Source organism: Eleutherodactylus coqui, chromosome 6 (assembly GCF_035609145.1).
Source record: "Eleutherodactylus coqui strain aEleCoq1 chromosome 6, aEleCoq1.hap1, whole genome shotgun sequence".
Lineage (NCBI taxonomy): Eukaryota > Metazoa > Chordata > Amphibia > Anura > Eleutherodactylidae > Eleutherodactylus > Eleutherodactylus coqui.
Genome location: NC_089842.1, coordinates 175,958,854 through 175,975,611, shown reverse-complemented (window position 1 = coordinate 175,975,611; position 16,758 = coordinate 175,958,854). Strand labels below are relative to the sequence as shown.

At 43.5% G+C, this 16,758-nt stretch overlaps 1 protein-coding gene across 14 annotated transcripts in view; it reads left to right on the top strand.

The window, feature by feature from the left end:
- KTN1 (kinectin 1) overlaps positions 1-16,758 on the top strand; it is a 144,749-nt gene that overhangs the window by 104,914 nt on the left and 23,077 nt on the right. For 11 of the 14 annotated variants that reach the window (XM_066608269.1, XM_066608273.1, XM_066608268.1 and 8 more), the window contains exons 35-40: positions 3,209-3,299; positions 9,002-9,088; positions 13,631-13,714; positions 15,386-15,466; positions 16,159-16,248; positions 16,333-16,425. In XM_066608269.1, coding sequence (XP_066464366.1) covers positions 3,209-3,299; positions 9,002-9,088; positions 13,631-13,714; positions 15,386-15,466; positions 16,159-16,248; positions 16,333-16,425 — 526 coding nt within the window. The remainder of the gene's footprint in view (positions 1-3,208; positions 3,300-9,001; positions 9,089-13,630; positions 13,715-15,385; positions 15,467-16,158; positions 16,249-16,332; positions 16,426-16,758) is intronic. The other 3 variants (XM_066608275.1, XM_066608276.1, XM_066608271.1) reach the window with 1 other exon arrangement.

Here is a 16,758-nt window from a genome sequence, read left to right as displayed (position 1 = left end):
AACTGCTCTGAACAGCTGTGAGTAGTATTCAGCAGCCGGGGATTTAAAATCCCCGGCTGCTGAATGAGATGCCTCTGATTGGTCACAGCCTGACCAATCAGAGGCATCCCTCACTCACACCCATTCATGAATTCATGAATGGGTGTGAGTGAGGGATGCCTCTGATTGGTCAGGCTGTGACCAATCAGAGGCATCTCATTCAGCAGCCGGGGATTTTAAATCCCCGGCTGCTGAATACTACTCACAGCTGTTCAGAGCAGTTCAGGAGAACTGCAGCCTGCCGCTCTGAGCTCTGAACTCCGTCTGCCGGGACCAGGTAAGTATATATATATTTTTTATTTTTACACTTTTCTGGATGAATTGCAGGGAAGGGCTTATATATTTAACCCCTTCCCGACAATTCATCCCGCGATCGCCGGCAGCCCATTGCTTTCAATGGAGTCGGCTGTATTGCCGGCTCCATTGAATTCAATGGGCTAACATCGTTCTGCCGGGACCAGGTGAGTGTATATATATATTTTTTATTTTTACACATTTCTAGATGAATTGCAGGGAAGGGCTTATATATTTAAGCTCTTCCCGACAATTCATCCCGCGTACGCCGGCAGCCCATTGCTTTCAATAGAGCCGGCTGTATTGCCGGCTCCATTGAATTCAATGGTCAGTGCTCGTTTAATCGAGACGAGTACCGCGTGGTGCTCGTCTCGAGTAACGAGCATCTCGAGCACCCTAATACTCGAACGAGCATCAAGCTCGGACGAGTATGCTCGCTCAGCTCTACTAAGCACCCTCCCCGCCCCTTATCCGCAGCCAGCAATGGGAGGGGGTGGCGCTTAGCTCTGCTATTGCAAACAGGCAGAGCAGAGGAGAGTAGAGGGGAGGAAGTTTAGCAGTCATGCTGCTAAACTCCCTCCCACCGCTGTCATTGGCTCCCATAGGAGCCCATGCAGCAGCCGACGTATTCCGTCCAGAAAGATAGTTCCAGGACTATCTTTTCGGCCCGGTGTGAAAGCGCCCGGCGCTATAGTTGCCCAGCCGGGTGCTTTTACGCCTCGGAAATATGGCCATGTATGGCCGATATACGCCCCTGTGAAAGAGCCCTCGGTGTTTTTACACTGCATTATTGTCAGGCACTGAAACGCCTGACACCCATCTTAGCGATTATCACAGGAGCTATGATCATTCAGTAAATGGAGGTGGATCGAGCCTGAGATCGCTTCTAGCCCGCCGGTTCCATTCACAGTGAACAGGTCGTCGTTCATGAATTTTACATGGGCTGATCCTGTTTTTTTGTTTTTTTTTTAATGCCTGCAAAAACTGAACGATGAACAATTAGCAAATTAATTATCGTTTCTTCTTCCGTCACTGGCAGTGTTTACACGGAACAATTATCGTTCTGATTCATGCAATCTAGCAAGAATCTGAGTGATAATTGTTATGTGAATAAGGGCCCTTAGGAAACTTTTCAGTCAGTTCCTATTGCTTTTCAGTGGCTAGAATGCACCAATTAATTAACACACCAATTACCGGGCAGATTAATCATCATCTTCTGCTAAACAAATCTGTCTGATCTCCTGTAGCAACAGAAGCCATGACACAGTATGAACAAAAACATACGTCTATATTTAAGAAGATTGGCGAAGATGAAATAAAATATTAGCCTGGAAAAATGTTGTAGGGCAATATCATATGTCGCTAGCAGATGGCCAGGATCTGGCTGTGGAAGGCTATTTTTTTCCATCTAATAGTAATGGCATATTGCTCACATATGGCACAACCTTACGATCAGTGGTGGTGCAGGACTCCCACCTATTCTGAGAATGAAGGGGCTGTAGTGTAGCAGTGCGTCCACTTCAGTGGTGGTGTTCTGCACAAGTAGGTAATGCAGGGAAATTCAGTGCAGCTTCATTCGTGCGACTGGAGCGATGCTGCAGTTCTCTGCACACCTAAGTGGCGAGAGCGCCATTGTGCAGAGAAATCTTCTGAATGGGACAAAGTTCTAAATTCTCAAGATTATCTATTAACCCCATCCCCCACTGATCATAAAGAGATGACCTATCCTTGCAACATGCCATCACTTTGAGATGATTAACCCCTTCCTGCTCCAGGATGTACATTTAAGTCCTGGAGCATTGGGGTATGTTTACAGAGAGGTCGCGGGGCGACCTCTCCGCATACAGCGCGGGCGTCAGCTGTTTACTACAGCTGTCACCTGCGGGCAATAGCCACGTTCGGCCGATCGCGGCTATTAACCCTTTAAATGCCGCTGTCAATTCTAACAGCAGCATTTAAAGCCCCCGAACGATGTTTGGGGGTCTCGTACGGCCCCCACGCGGTGAGATCTGGGGAGCCGTACAGGTGTCATGGCTGCCGGGAGCCTTCTGAAAGGCCCCATAGCTGCCTTGAGGGACTACCTATCAGGCCATCCCCGTGGGGTGGCTTGATAGTCTGCCTGTCAGAATGCAGTATGATGTAATGCTGTAGCATTACGTCATACTGCATGAGCGATCGAAGCATTGCATATTGTAGTCCCCCAGGGTGACTTAAAAGTTAAGTTTAAAAAAAATCAGTTTTTTTTTATTTGTGTGTAAAAAAAAATAAAAAAAAAAAAAAAAAATCGCCCCCCTTTTGCCATATCTGTAATTAAAAAGTCTAAGTCCTAAAAGAAAAATACATATTTGGTATTGCCGCGTCCGTAAAAGATTGTTTAACATGAGCTAATATCTGGTATGAGCAGGTAATATAAAAGATGGAAGTTCTCTCTTAACGGACAGGAGGATCTTTGCAATTCGTTTAAACAGTGTTCTAGGACTCTTTATTTAATGAATAATTCTGTTGAGTGAAAAGTCATTAATAGATAATTGGTGGAGACCCGCCACTCAGATCCCCAACGATCAGCTGATTCCTGGAGCCGCAGTCAGCAGAAAGAGCAGACCATGATGCAGCAGCCCTGGTTAGTATTGCAGGCGCAGCTCCTAATGAATTAAACGGGCACTGTGCCTGCAATACCAACCCGAACTGTTGTGACCGGTATCTGAGCGGCGGCTCTGTTGGCCATTATTGGGAAAACCATTTTTTTGAAAGTCCCGACACACCCCTTTAAGAATAAGCAGCAAGTGGGCAAATATTAAATAGGACATTTCAGTTTTGTCTGAACTAGTAGAATAACCAGTGTGATTAAATACTAATGTATTATGCACGTCTGTAGGATTGCAGCAAAAGACCAGTATATATCCGAGCTGCTCTCCGAGCTAGAAGTTCAAAAATCTGCGGTGGAGCAACAAAGGAAGAAGAACAACGTAAGTACATGAACATTTTCTAGTATTAGGTTTTCCAAGGAAGTCTGTCTTCAGCCTTACTTCTATTGGAAGCTCTATATTCTCAGGCTGGTCATACATATAAGATAAGTTGGCCAAACATAACCATTTCAATAGCATCAAAGAATATCTTACATGTATGGGAGGCCTCCTGGCTTTCCCCGGACAGCAAGTTTGAGGAAGAGTGAGATTGACATGTTGGTTTTCAAAAAGTTCTATGCTTTTTTTTGCCCCCTCCTCCCTCAGGAAATAAGTTACTGCCGGAGGGTTCTGGCAGCTGCTTATTCCTTTCCACCCGTTAAAATAAACCTGAACGCTCAGCCAAGCCTGTTCATGCATATGAGGGAGCTGAGAAAATGGCAGTAGGCCGACCGTTACATCATGGGCGGCATGGCTGGTGTTAGTAATGTGTGATTGCTTTAGGAGAGTGCTCTACATCCTAGGATTAGGAAGTGGGACAGTCATGGAGATTCTTCCATGTTACTTTAATCAAAGAGAGGAAAATAAGTGATTCTATGTATTCCCCTTTTTGAATTCTGTTACCATGTAATCCCCTTCTTTCCAGTTTTATATTTCCATGTCACATGTCTTATAGCCAGGATATATATCAGGGATCTACTGCCTGCTTACTTACCCTTATGTATCACGAGGTTCCTCGCCTACATAAATTTAAAAAAAAATCTAATTAGCACCACAGTTTGAATGAAGAAAAAAAACAGAGTGACTGCTGTCAAGCTGTTGTCCTTCTCTGATGTCTACATAGTTCCAGTCTTGCTTACTGTTTAAAGGGGTCTTCTGGTAATGAACTCTTATCCCCTCTGGTGTTCCTATTGAAATGAATGGAACGGTGACAGAGCATGCATACTGCTGCTTCACTTATTGCCAGTCTCACAGGGTAATGCAGGACCCATGTTCTAACAATCGGAAGGAATCCTGATGGTTGGACCCCTACCAATCGAATAGTTTTCCCCTATCCTGTGCAGAAGGGTTAACCGTTACCAGAGTACCCCTTTAACATCTCCGTTGAGTCAGATTGGTTGCTATGCATATAATGATGTGCTTATGTCATACTGAAAGTTAGCACTTAATATGAATCATAGGCCTTTCTTAAATAGGCGTGTTTTTTGGTTTTTTTTGGTTTTTTTTAAAAAGAAGCCTCATAAAATGGGAAATATCATAGATATCTATTTTAGGGTTTTCCCCCCAGTTCTTTACTAACAATGCTTAACCATAGCGTAAATGAAGTTATGCGACATTTGTATATACTTTGCCTTTCAATTCCTCACTATTTTCGAGAGGTTTGCCCGTGAAATAGGTCTGTTCTTGATTACATTCACAGGTGATATATTTAGCTACTTCTCTCCATACTAAATACATCGGCAGTTTGCAGATAACTAAAGGCGGGCTCACGGCATGTGGTGCACGAGCATGCCTCAAGTACGCAATAACATACTTACTTCATGCCACCAATCTCCATGCACTACCTCAGCGTATGTGCATGTAATATGCGTCAAAATATTGCATTGCGCTATTTTTCTCGCTTGCGACTCATTGAGCAGCAATATTAACGTTTATGGGGTTTTCTACTCCATATTGCACACACAGGTAATATGCAGTGAGCACACAGTCGTGTGAGCTCAGCCTAACTGGTAGTCTGCTTCAACGAAGTTTGGAGGCTGGGTGATATTGCTGACAAATCATTGAGCACCTTGGTTACCTTTGTATCCATTTCTCAGCAGTGAGGAGAAGCAGCTTATGTACTGGCCTCTGAATATAAGCAGGAAGGGTCTTCCCCTGACGGCAAACTAATATCTTGGAAGCAGTGAAGAATTGAAAAATAATTATTAAGTTTTAGAACTTTTCTTTTCACAGTGATTAAAATTTCAGAGTTTTTTTTTTATTTTTATGCAACTAGAAACCTCTTTTAAGGGGATTACAGTGGGGAGAAAAAATGAAATAAAACCTGCACAGCACTGTCTAAAACCTTCAAGAGTCATACTCTCCACACCTGATCCCATGCAGCTCATGTCCCAGCTGTGCCTAGTCCTCCTCTGCATTCTTCTTCTGGCTCCAGTGATGATGACCACCAGTCACAGGGTCATGTGACCACAGCAACCAAAGGCTGCTCCAGAGTGGCATACAGCTAGGAATTGGCTGCCGCAGTCACATGTCCCTGTCTTTGGTAATCATCACTGGAGCCAAAAGAGCAATGCAGTGGGGGACCGTGCCCCAACAGAGTGGGTGAAGGGAAAATGACTTAAAGGGGTTTTCCAGGGAAATACTATTAATGGCCTATAGGTTATCAGTAGTTGATAGTCCGACGTCTGTCGCTCGGGACCCTGACCGATCAGTTGAGCGGATACATGCTGTTAGCACCGCAACACAGACAGAGGTCGGAGCGGAAGCCTCTATGCTGACCTCCGTATAGTGGCCGACGCTCGTAACTGCAGGCATAGCTCTCATTGAAATCAATGGGAGCCATGCCGGCAGTTACAAGCGCCAGCCACTACATGGGAAGTCGGTGTGGAGACTTCCTCTCCAAATACAGAGGTCGGAGCGGAAGCCTTCGCAAAGACCTGCTTAGGCTGGATTCACACAGGGCGGATTTGCAGCGGTTTTGCCGCAGCAGATCCGCCTGCGGCCGCTAATCTCGGGGTAAGCCAGCCATGTGGATGAGATTTCTCAGAAATCTCGTCCACACGGGACGGCTAATCCGCTGCGGTAAATCTGGTTGAAACCGCGGCTGTGGCCGCCGCAGCCACGGTTTCATAAGATGCAGCATGTGTATTTACTTTTTTTTTTTGTTTATTTACATCGCGGCCGTGCTCTTCTCTATGGGAGCGCCGGCCGCAACGGAAAAGCATGCGGCCGAGCCGCATCAAAGCCGCTGCGGCTTAAACCGCGGCGGTTCTCCCGGCGGACATCTTGCGGTTTTTGCTGCGGCCAAACCGCGAGATTTCCGACGGGAATCCGCCCTGTGTGAACCCAACCTAATAGTGGTTGGCGTTCGTAACTCTAATTGATTTCCATGAGAGCCGTGCCTGCATTCCTAAGTGGCGGCCACTACACTAAAGTCGGAGTGGAGGCTTCTGCTCTGACCTTTGTGTTATTGCGGCGCTGACAACATGCTCTTGCTCAGCTGATCGGATGGGGTCCCGAGCAACAGACCCCAGCCAATCAACTATTAATAAGCTATCCGGACAATAGGTCTTTAATAGTATTCAACTGGAAAACCCCTTTACGGTTTTAGGCTACGCTAAGCAGATCTCAAAACAAATTTTTTTTTTCTCCACAGACTACCTTTTTAGTGTTTTTTTTTGGGGGGGGGGGTCTGTTTTTGCTCTTTCTAAAAATGTAAGTGAACCAAAAATGCAGGCTTTGAGATTTCGTCACTTTGAATCTCTGATCACACCCTGGTCTTATTTCTGCATTTTGAGGGAGACTGTTAATTCTTAGATTGTCTTTGTGCTGTTTGGCCAGCTGTCTTTACACAGACAGCGTACAGACCATTATTACTCAGGCTATTCACATGTTTTTCATATGAACCAGTGGTCTGTGTGGGGAAAAAAATACGCAGCATATGATGCAAAGTTGACAAACCAGCGAAAATTGGATAGTACATGGACAGGTTTGGCGTGCTGTCCAATTTTTGCACCCCCATCCACCCCCAACGCAGGCACATCTGTATGATGAAGCCTTTAGTTTACTTGTACAATCTCCTATTCTGCATTTTTCTGTATTTCATATGTTTTGTAAACTTGTAAATAAAACCTGCTGAAGATTTTGTTGTGTTGTAATGTTAATCTTTTTTTCCCCTGTTTGGTGGACTGAAATCTGCTCTCTCTTTCTGAAAACTTTTTTCTTTTTTTCACAAGAGACAATAAGCCAATGTTTTCACACAAATATGCATCCCCAAAAGTAGCGTTTCAAATTGGACAATATGAACATCCAAACAAGGAATACAATGTGATCAAAGCTTCCAGTATAGACATTATGCTAAATATACAAGAATGGATTGTATATGGCTGCTCCCACAATGTGATGTCTGCAGTCAGCCTGGAGTTTGCTCTATTTGTGAGTCAAAAGCTTAAGAGATAAATTAAAGGGCATTGCCCCATTTAAAGGAGTCTCACGAAGTCTAAAAATACCTTTATACAAGGCAGATATTGCCTGAATAATCGCTGGAAAAAACAGGTTGGCAATATTCCTTCCATGTACACGCGGCCACGGACGGCACTGAGCAAGAAATTGCTCACTTCTTGCTTCGTTTTCCACTCGCCTACAACCAAGCGACTGTCAACCTGTGTAGTAAGGCAGTTTTTCCATCTGTGAATGACTGCCTGTTTGCAGTAAATAGAGGCAGGCAGCTGAGAGAGATCAGCTGCTTTGCCTCCATTCTCCTATGTAAAAGCATAGGAGCAACAGTCTGCAGGACTGCTGTCAGGTAAAACTAGCGTAGCTGATGCAAACTAAAAGGACCTTTACACGGGGCAGTTATCGCCCGAATTCTTGCTGGGAACAGCGAATATGGGTGATCATCCCATATACATGCGGCTTGCCCACAAGGCACTGAGCGAGAAATCGCTCACTTGTCTGAGTCTGTTTGTTTTTACACAGCCTGATTGGCTCCTAAGAGACTAACTCCTTTTAACTGTGGAAGAACGGGTTGGAACTGTACCCGGCCCGCTTCACCTTCATTCATTGAACGACTCGCTCCTGTGTAAAGCTCAGGACAGATGTGGGGTGCTTATGCACTTGACAGTCGCCCCCTGTGAAGGTACCTTTAGGCTAACAGATCTCTCTAATATAAATTTAAAGAAAACAACTAAAAAACAGAATACCTTTTTTTTTTTTTTTATATCAGAGCTTTCCTAGAGCCATAACTTTAAAATTTTTTCATGAACATATCTATAACATTGGATTGAGTTGTAGAGACCCTGTCAGTGTATTGGGATCGGCTGCACTCGTTAAGTTTATTCTGTGAGTTAGAATGGCAACGCCAAGTTTATAGGATTTTTGTATTTGTATTTACTACTTTTTACAAAATTAACCGTTGTCCGACCGTTACGCAGCTGACACCAATCTACAACAGTGGAGATGGGCAATAACATGATCCAAGCTTTTTAATGCCTCAGATGCCATGGGCAATAGGGATTGTGGCAACCTGCTCCACACACTGCCTCCACTTATGGTAGATGTCGCAAAAGGGTTAGATTTAAAAAAAAAAATCCTCAAAGTAAACTGTCTCGGATAAACTATGTAGAACAGTTTCTGTACCTGCATTTAAAATCTCATGCAGAAGTGTCTTCTCTAGGAAGGTACTGCTGTAGCTCCTCAGGACATATCTAAGGTGGTAGCTGGGTACTGCCATGAAAACTGAAGCGAAGCGCTTGGAGAAGTCCCTACATCTGATTTATCTTCAGTGGATCTATTCTAATAATGTCAGTAAAGCCTTTTGCTCACAAATAGGAGTTAGTTTATCTTCTCAAGGCTGCCACTTTCTAACTCGCTTATGTGGGATCTTCCATATTTCTGGCCTTGGTGTGTGAAACACTTGTACAGTCCGAGGAATTTGGGCAAGCAAAAGGTAGCATCAGCCCCTTACAATGCAAATTACTGATTTGAACTATAAAGACATTTTAGTATATGGGTCAACTGAAATAACTCTTTCTAAAAATAATTAGGACCTTCGGGAGAAAAACTGGAAAGCAATGGAAGCATTGGCATCAACTGAAAAAATGCTACAAGAGAGAGTCAACAAGACTGCCAAGGTTGTAATGCTACTGGTGGGACCTAGCGCAGAATTTACCTGGGCACGGCTGCTCTGTCTGCTGACTCTTAGCTCGGTATCTGAGGTGGTGGATGGGATACTCATAAACTGCATGCTGATGCTGCTAAGATGACCTAGACTTTACATTTGCCCTTACTTTGCATATCAGCCTTTTTTTAACTTGTTTTCCACCACAAAGTGGTAGAACATCCAAATTTCCTGCCAATTTTTAACTATATGTAACCCATGGCTTCAGTATTGCAAGAACTTTGCGCCAGCCATAATTAGTTACCAATATTTGAGTTATAGTTTGGCCAAAAAATCGATACTCCAACTTTGTAAATTCTCTATAATGGTCACTCTATGAAATCTGCTTTGTTGAATACTGATGGCCGAATCAGCATACAGTTCTTCCCACATGAATACCTAGTTAGAAGTACATCCGGAGCAGCCGTGTACCCTTATTAGTCTCTACTGTGATGAGATGGCAGAGGCGCTCTTCATCGTGTCTGTACTACCTCATCACTAGCGGGGGAAACAGCACCGCCTTGATTGGCCACTGTCAAAAATCCTCTAATCATAACTGTATGTTCTCTTCCTCCTGTCTCTTCTGTCTTGATACTTGCTCGTTTGTTGTTTTTTTTTGTATTTCTTCTACCTCTTTATTTTCTCATGGGCATGCCAGTGTGTTCATATGTCTTGTGCAAATTCAACAGAGGATGATCTTTACAATTAACACCTGTTAATATATTGGAAACTGAGCATCTGTATGCAGCGACATACATACAACGGCTACAAACTGTATAAAAAAGTGATTGGGTCCCAAACTACTTATACACTACTGTGCATAGGCTTTCGGCAGGGTTTTCTAGGGCTTAAATTTTGGTCTTTCCCTAGGATAGGCCATCAGTGTTTGGTCAGGACCAATCTCTGTGGCCACCGTACGTAAAGGAGCTACAGCTCCATTTATTTACTCAGTCTGTAGAGGACTATACCTGGTCCATGGAACTAAGCTTTACTATTGGGTATGGCCCCCCCATTGATTAAACCAATGTGCCTGCTGCTCCTCCAATCAAAGATTGACTACTAGTGCCATCAGTGTTTTACTTCAAAATCTTGGAAAATGTCTTAAGGGGCTTTTCAGTTAAAAATGCTTTGTTGCTTTTAAAAAGCTCCGTACTTCCCACTTATAGATCAGTGCTACGTCGGTAAGATGGCTTTCATGATTAGTCACGTGATCATGGAACTCTGTTTACAGCTGCTGAAGTGGGCAGGTCATTAGAAGGTTGGGGTGTATGTATGTGTTCTCCTAAACACCTCCTCTCCTTCCATGTAGTTCGCCGCCCCCACCCACCCCTCCTGTCCATTCTTATAGCGCAGCCTGAACTCCTCACAATAGCATATCTGCCTGACAGACGATGACTGCAAGGAGGGAGCTATATGTTGATCACATGCCACTATGGTATGCCGACCACTGGGAACAAGTTGAGCCTGGGGCCTAAGGGAACAGGTGGTCTTTACCACAGATTACCGCTGTACTATGGGCTCTTATGTGGTCACATGACTGGTGGTGACAACAGCAGAATAACGCATCTGACCGACCCATTATCCATCAGTAAGTGGGAAGTACACTGCTGTTGAAAGCCACAAAAAGCATTTTGACTTGAACCTTTTTAATCAGAAGACTAATAGAAACTGTGTATAAATGGACGGATTGGAAAAAATATCATTATGGTGAGTACTGCTAACGTGTATAACTGCAACTGGCGCCAAAATTGCTATGACTAATTGGAGGCCATAATCTGTGCTATAACCTCAGTCATAAAACGGACAGTAAAGTTTTTCTTGGATTGAAGATTCACCCCTATATCCCTTCCAGCCATGTAACATTACGTATTTGACCCTTTCACTGCGGGGCACATGCTATTTTTTTTTTTTGTCTCTTGTAGCCAATGCTGTCCCCTGACTCGAAGTGTTAAAATGAGAAACTCTGCATCTCGTATATGCATTTTGATCCTCAAATGACCAATATCCTATCGCTGACTAGCCAAGTCCCAAATCATGGTTAAATCCATAATTCTAGAACAAGGCAAGCACAAAGTTTTAGTTTCTGGGGTATACTGTATCCCATCCGTGTTACATGTGTGCAGAACAGCTTGCATCTTGGAATACATATGTTGATGCAGGTGTTCCTGGGAAATAAAAAATCTCATATTTAAGAAGACTTTACTGAGGTTTTTAGAGGTACAGGATATTGCAATGACAGTTTAAGACAGGAAATATTGCTAGGGACCTTTTTTGTAGTTCCATATGCGAAACTCATAGCGTAGTTACCACAAAAAGTGGCAATAATACCGTGGCGTTTAGCGGTGTTCGCACTAATGTTTGTACATCTTGTAAGGGTTATTCATAGTTAGTGCTACGTGCAGTTCCATTTCTGCTGTCAAAAATCCTTTTTCCCCAGCTGACACCTGTAAGAGGCAGTAGGGTCTGAAAAGGTTTGTCAGTTAGACCGGATTGGTATCAATGGAAACAAACTTTAAAAAGTTTGATTTTCCTAAACGAACAATAACACACTGGAGCATTACTTTTGTTCTAAACAAAGACAGGAAAGCACTTTCTGTCCTTGATTTCCACATCCACCAGTTATTAGTGTGAAGACCCACCCAGCGGGCACGCAATTCGTAAGCGGTACTCCAATTTTAAGGAAAAAGGTAGCATCTGTAAGATAAAGTCATCCGACCGTCCAGCAGTAAGCGTGGAAACATTCCAGTGTGTCTAGCCAAGTTTCACTTGAAATCCTCAGAAATCCACCGTCAGAACTAGCAGAGAACTGGACATCCTGCAGCCAACGTGGAGAAGATTCTGCGCAAACCTTCGCGATGTTCGCCCTACCGATTGTAATTGTTACGGGCCCTGAAACCTGACGACAAAGCAAGGCAACGTCCTTTCTGCAATAGTATGAAAACGCTAATGGAAAGTGATAGTTTAATGGACTCTTTAGTGTTCCGTGATGAAGCTGTCTTCCACCTTTCAGACAGCGTTAACGAACGTCGGAATCTGGGGAGGGAAAACCAACATGTCTACGTGGAACATATGTGCGGCGACTCCCGAGGTTCCTCCGTGAGCTCACAAACTTCTAAAAAAGCTTTCTGACCAGATCAACATTTGTCTGCTTTGGTCAGAAATCAACTGATAAGGCCCAGGAGAAAAAAGAAAGGGGCCGGAGACTGAGCTATTAGACCAGCTTACTAAAGGATATGACAGTGACCAGCATTGTGCAGCTTGCTATATATAGTACAGTGATATGTAGAGGCTGTAAAAGTCAAAAGTGCAAGGTTTTTAATTAAACCCTACTTCAAAAATGACTCTTGGCTCAAAATACATACCGGTATATTTAAAGGGAACCTGTCACCTTGCAATAGCACCACAAACTAAGTTATGGTGCTGTTCAGGGAGATTACGGTTCCCACGCTGTCCACCGGTGAAGTCTGTGCATGGTCAGAAAATCTGGTTCTTTTCAGACTGCTATATTCACACTCTGTAAGTAAAAGTGAAAAAAAAAGCCCCCAAAGTTTTCAATAGCTTTTTAGTTTGAATTTTAAAGGTGGAATGTTTTGGAATCTTTTTTTTTTTTTTTCCTTAGGGGACCTTGTTTAGCACATTTTGAGTCTTAACTTTTCTGGGGCACAAAGGTAAGGTAATGGATGTTTTTATCTATCTATCCAACTATCTATCTAATGGGAAAAAAACCACATCCATCCCCTTACCTTTGTGTATGTATATTTATTATACTCACTGGTCCCCTGTTCCAGTGTTGTGTCCCTGAGAAATCGGCGCATGCAGTGTGACTCTTTTCGGATAGCTCTGTGTGTGCTCTCCAATAGGGATCAATGGTGGCGTGCGTGTACAGCCTTCTAAAGAGTCGAGCTGTGCTCGCACGCTATTTCTCAGGGGCACAGCACTGTATTAGGGGGGACCTGTGGGAATAAAAAAATTACCCGGATCCTTTCTTCCCTCACACTTTTGAGTCCCATAACCTAGTTTATAGTGCTCTTTAATGATCTAGCTCTGCTACAGATTTTCAGCATATGATGTTCCTGGTATCACCCACAGTAGAGAATAGCCAGGATGCATTCTTTAACACTGGAGGTCATTGAAGTTCTTCTTTGTTTAACCACATTAGTCTGTCTTAGCCACATGGACAATGATGTATGGATGGTGAAAGTTAAATGTGTGGCTGGTTAACTCATAGGTTCCCATGTCTGTCTGTACTTATGTTTACATAACCTATCCAATGAGGAATGCCAGTGATTGCTTGCTCCTTGATCCGGTGTGCTGGATTGGATGTACTGGTGTTTGAGAGAAACAAAGATGTTTCATGTGCATGTTGAAGCATAATATTTTTCTCCTAGCTAATGCATATGTTTGATTTTCATATCCTCTACAACATAACATCTGTGTGTTTTTACCCATATTTATGTCTTTATAACTTTAGCTTTTTGCACTTAGATGCTGATTGCGATATCTTGATTTGTTCCAGGAGAGACAGCAAAACACGGGGGAGAATGAGGCCCGGGAAATCTTGCAGAAGATCTTCCCAAATGTGTCTGTTTCTGCTAGTTTGGTAAGAATTAATATAATCAAAGATTTTTGCTCCTATGAATGTTGAGGTAACGGGGTGTCTTTATTGCCAAACGGCCAATCAATCTAATGACCAAGGCTATCTCCTAAAGAGTTTCTAACACTTAGGCCGGCTTCACACAGGTGTATTTGTACGCACAATATGCAGAGAATAATAGAACCCATCGACTTCAATGGGTTCGTTCACTTTTCCGTATTTTGCGTGCACATTTCATTCGTGCAAACAAAATAGAATATGCTGTATTTTTCTTTGCGCACCAAAGATCCTCATAGAAGTCAACGGTTGGTGCGCAAATACTTGCGGAGATGAGTGAGACCCTGCACAGGAAAAAACACATCTGTAGCTCATTAGCCATTTAAATCTTTGCATCTGTTTGCTGCGCACAAATGAGCATTCCTTGCGGGCACAAAAGTACATTGATATACCGATGCGAGTGCAAAAAAAGCATTGTTCATTGCGCAAAAACACAGCACTCAGACACGCGCTAATGCGCATACGCTTGTGTGCAGCCAGCCTTAATGAGTGTCTTAAGAACGCAGAAGTAACCTCTGCTGTAGATATCAGTTAAAGGAGTTCTACCAGTATTGCAGGTTATCCCCAATTCACAGGATAAGGGATAACATGCGTATTGATGGGGGTCTTGCCGCTGAGACCCTCACCAATCTTGAAAGGGGTTCCCATGTCCCCCATCCTTCTCACTATATCGGCTTGCTGTCTCTCCGACCATCCTTGCAGGAAGGAGGAGACTGAATGGAGCCCTGGTGGTGCAAGTGCACGGACACTCCTTTCACTTTCAATGGGACTGCGGAGATCGGTGAACAGCAAGCATTTGGGTATTTGTCAGCCCCATTAAATTGAATGGAGCGACAGCTAAGCATGCTCAGCCAGTACTCCATTCCTTCTGAAATCACTACAGGGGTGAAGCTACCCAGCATTGACAGACAGGCGGATACGGGACCCCTGTTCTCAAAATCATTGGGGATCTCAATTGTGAGACCCCCACCGATTAGCAAGTTATTCCCTATCCTGTGGCCATAGAAGCTTGCTAGGGGGGTATTGGCTACAAGACACTGAACACAGATTTGGCCTCTAATGGAGGGAATCCTATCTCGAGTTTATCGCACTGGGATGCATTTTAATATACATCACTATCCTCCCCATATAGGCCTGTTTACTTGTGGCCATTCATCTAGGGCTTGAGCTTCTATATAATATGTTCTTCACTTGTTTACAGCCAAACCCTGGCCACCAAATGTTCAAATTGCTACAGGGATTTTATGTTGCACATATAAGGATGCGGATCATAGGCATAAACTGGAAGCTTCTGTGCCACAGCGCAGGATCCGTAATGGTGACCCTGTGCACTATGTACCACTTATAATACTGGTTTCGCCTTCTATAGCAAAGGGGCCTTGAGACACACAGGTCTGATTGACTAATACTTTTGCACCATATAAAACTACTGTTTGAACATCCTGTTAATAAGCAAAGAAAAAAATCGGAAGATTAAACTTTCCACCACCATAAGGTGGCAGTATTGTCACATACGGTAGTAAGCAGACCCTCATGGCCTATCTCTCTTCCCAGTGAGGGGAGGGACTTAAGTGTCTGGGATTTGCTACTATATTCTAAAACCTTTTTTTTCTTCCTCAGCGGCATTCTGAATGGATCAAGGAGTTTGAAAAGGCGGCAAAAGTCTGTTTGAACGAAAGTGGAGGAACCGAGAAGGTTAAAGTCAGTATAGAGATTTCTAATTGCGTGAAAACTGTAATTGATTTGACTGACTTAAAAAGGACACTCCATAATTTGTCCTCTGAGATATGTCTAAATCTGACATCTTATAAAAGTCAACACAAAAGGTCCAGCAATTTGTGCCCTTAATGGTCAGATACTAATTGGTTTTCATGGAGAGCAGACAGTGCACGCTCGGTCACTTTTCATTGAAATGAATGGAAGTATAACTTTTTTTTAAAGGGATAGTCTCATCATAATTCATGCCCCTGAAATGCTATTGTACCTACCCAGGTAAAAATCTTAAATTGATTTGCCTTGTTCCCAAGATAATATCTTTAGGCTGTGTTCACATTTGTGGGACCACCATGATCTCTAGAATAGGGGTACCCAGTGCTTAGTGTTAAATGGAGTATTGGGGATTTCAGTCAGCCCCGACCGCCTGTTGGCTCCAAATCTGTGGAACTGCTGGAAACACCACAGATACAGGTGAGGAGGAACCAAGGGGTGACTCCAGGACCCTTTTTTGGTTATCAGTGTGCCTCCAGCAATCATACACAGTTATTTTTTAAATTCTCTTAAGAGCATTATTAATTTGTCTTTGGAAATCCTTTCAGTGCACCAGGACCACTTGCAGGTCCAATCGTAGATTGTCTGTTCTAATGGGCCAGAAATCACTTTTTTTTTTCCCTTAGGCACTGGAGCAGAAGTTAAAAGAAGGGGAGGAAATCCACACGTTGTTGCAGCTTGAGTGTGAGAAGTACAAATCTGTGCTGGCAGAGACGGTATATATTCTTTTTCATTTCTGAGCTATTACTTTCTGCCATACAGGTGTGCAGTTCTGCTTGACCAGTTATGTTTCTTTACAGGAAGGAATTTTGCAAAGGTTACAGCGTAGCGTGGAGGAGGAGGAAGGACGGTGGAAGGTGAAGTTGGAGGAGTCTCAGAATGAACTGACAGAGGTTTGTGTAGTGGGGTCATTGATGCTTTCCTCTAGATGATGCAGTGCGTCTATATACCCCATGCCTAAAGGGAACCTGTCTAAGGAACCCAGTTTGAGGGACGCACAAAAAGTTATCACTCCTATAATACATGGTAGACAGATGGGAATACTACATTAACTTGTCTTACAAGGAGGTGTAGTATAGGCTTAGAGCAGAATATAGACAGTGTAAATGAACATTGAGAGTTTCTTGGGCCTTGACTTCTGTATTGAACAATTGTATTACTGTATCACAGCCAGTTCTAGAGGAGAACCATGAGAACCTTCAAATCTTGGTATGACAAATCTCCAC